The 428-nt window shown below is 56.5% G+C and overlaps 1 protein-coding gene across 1 annotated transcript in view; it reads right to left on the bottom strand.

The window, feature by feature from the left end:
- The window catches only part of LOC119585739 (protein FAM184A-like), a 24594-nt gene that overhangs the window by 11427 nt on the left and 12739 nt on the right, over positions 1-428 (bottom strand). Inside the window, exon 5 of the mRNA XM_037934432.1 lies at positions 29-187. Within this exon, the coding sequence (XP_037790360.1) occupies positions 29-187 (159 nt within the window). The remainder of the gene's footprint in view (positions 1-28; positions 188-428) is intronic.

Below are 428 nucleotides of genomic sequence, written 5' to 3'. Positions count from 1 at the left end.
TCCTCCTCCACCTCCTCTCGCCACTCACCCATGCTGAGAGTCTGCTGTTCAGTCAAATGCTCGACCTGTTCCTTGTACATCTTCTCCATCTGAACTCTTGCATCATCGTCTGGCAGCTGACACGTGGCCGCGTTCAGTCGAGCCTCCAGTTCCTTCACGCGTTCTTCGTGTTCCTCTCGAAGGCGGTCTAGGGTGGGGGTATGGGGGGGGGAGGGGAAAGGGTGGGGGAGAATGAGAGATAGGGGGGAGGGGCAGGGATAAAGAGGGGGGAGATAGAGGGGAGTTGGAGAGAGATCGGGAGAGAGGGGGAGGGACAAAGGGGGGGGAGATAGCGGGAGTGGGTTGAGCGTGGAGAAGGAGAGCAGATAATGGTATTTGTGGGGGGAAGGGGGGGGGGGATTTTTTGAAATGTTATTATATTGCTTTTC

The sequence above is a fragment of the Penaeus monodon genome, chromosome 20, assembly GCF_015228065.2.
Source record: "Penaeus monodon isolate SGIC_2016 chromosome 20, NSTDA_Pmon_1, whole genome shotgun sequence".
NCBI classification, from domain to species: domain Eukaryota; kingdom Metazoa; phylum Arthropoda; class Malacostraca; order Decapoda; family Penaeidae; genus Penaeus; species Penaeus monodon.
The sequence above is the reverse complement of the archived record's forward strand: the minus strand, read 5'-3'. Positions and strand labels throughout refer to the sequence as shown.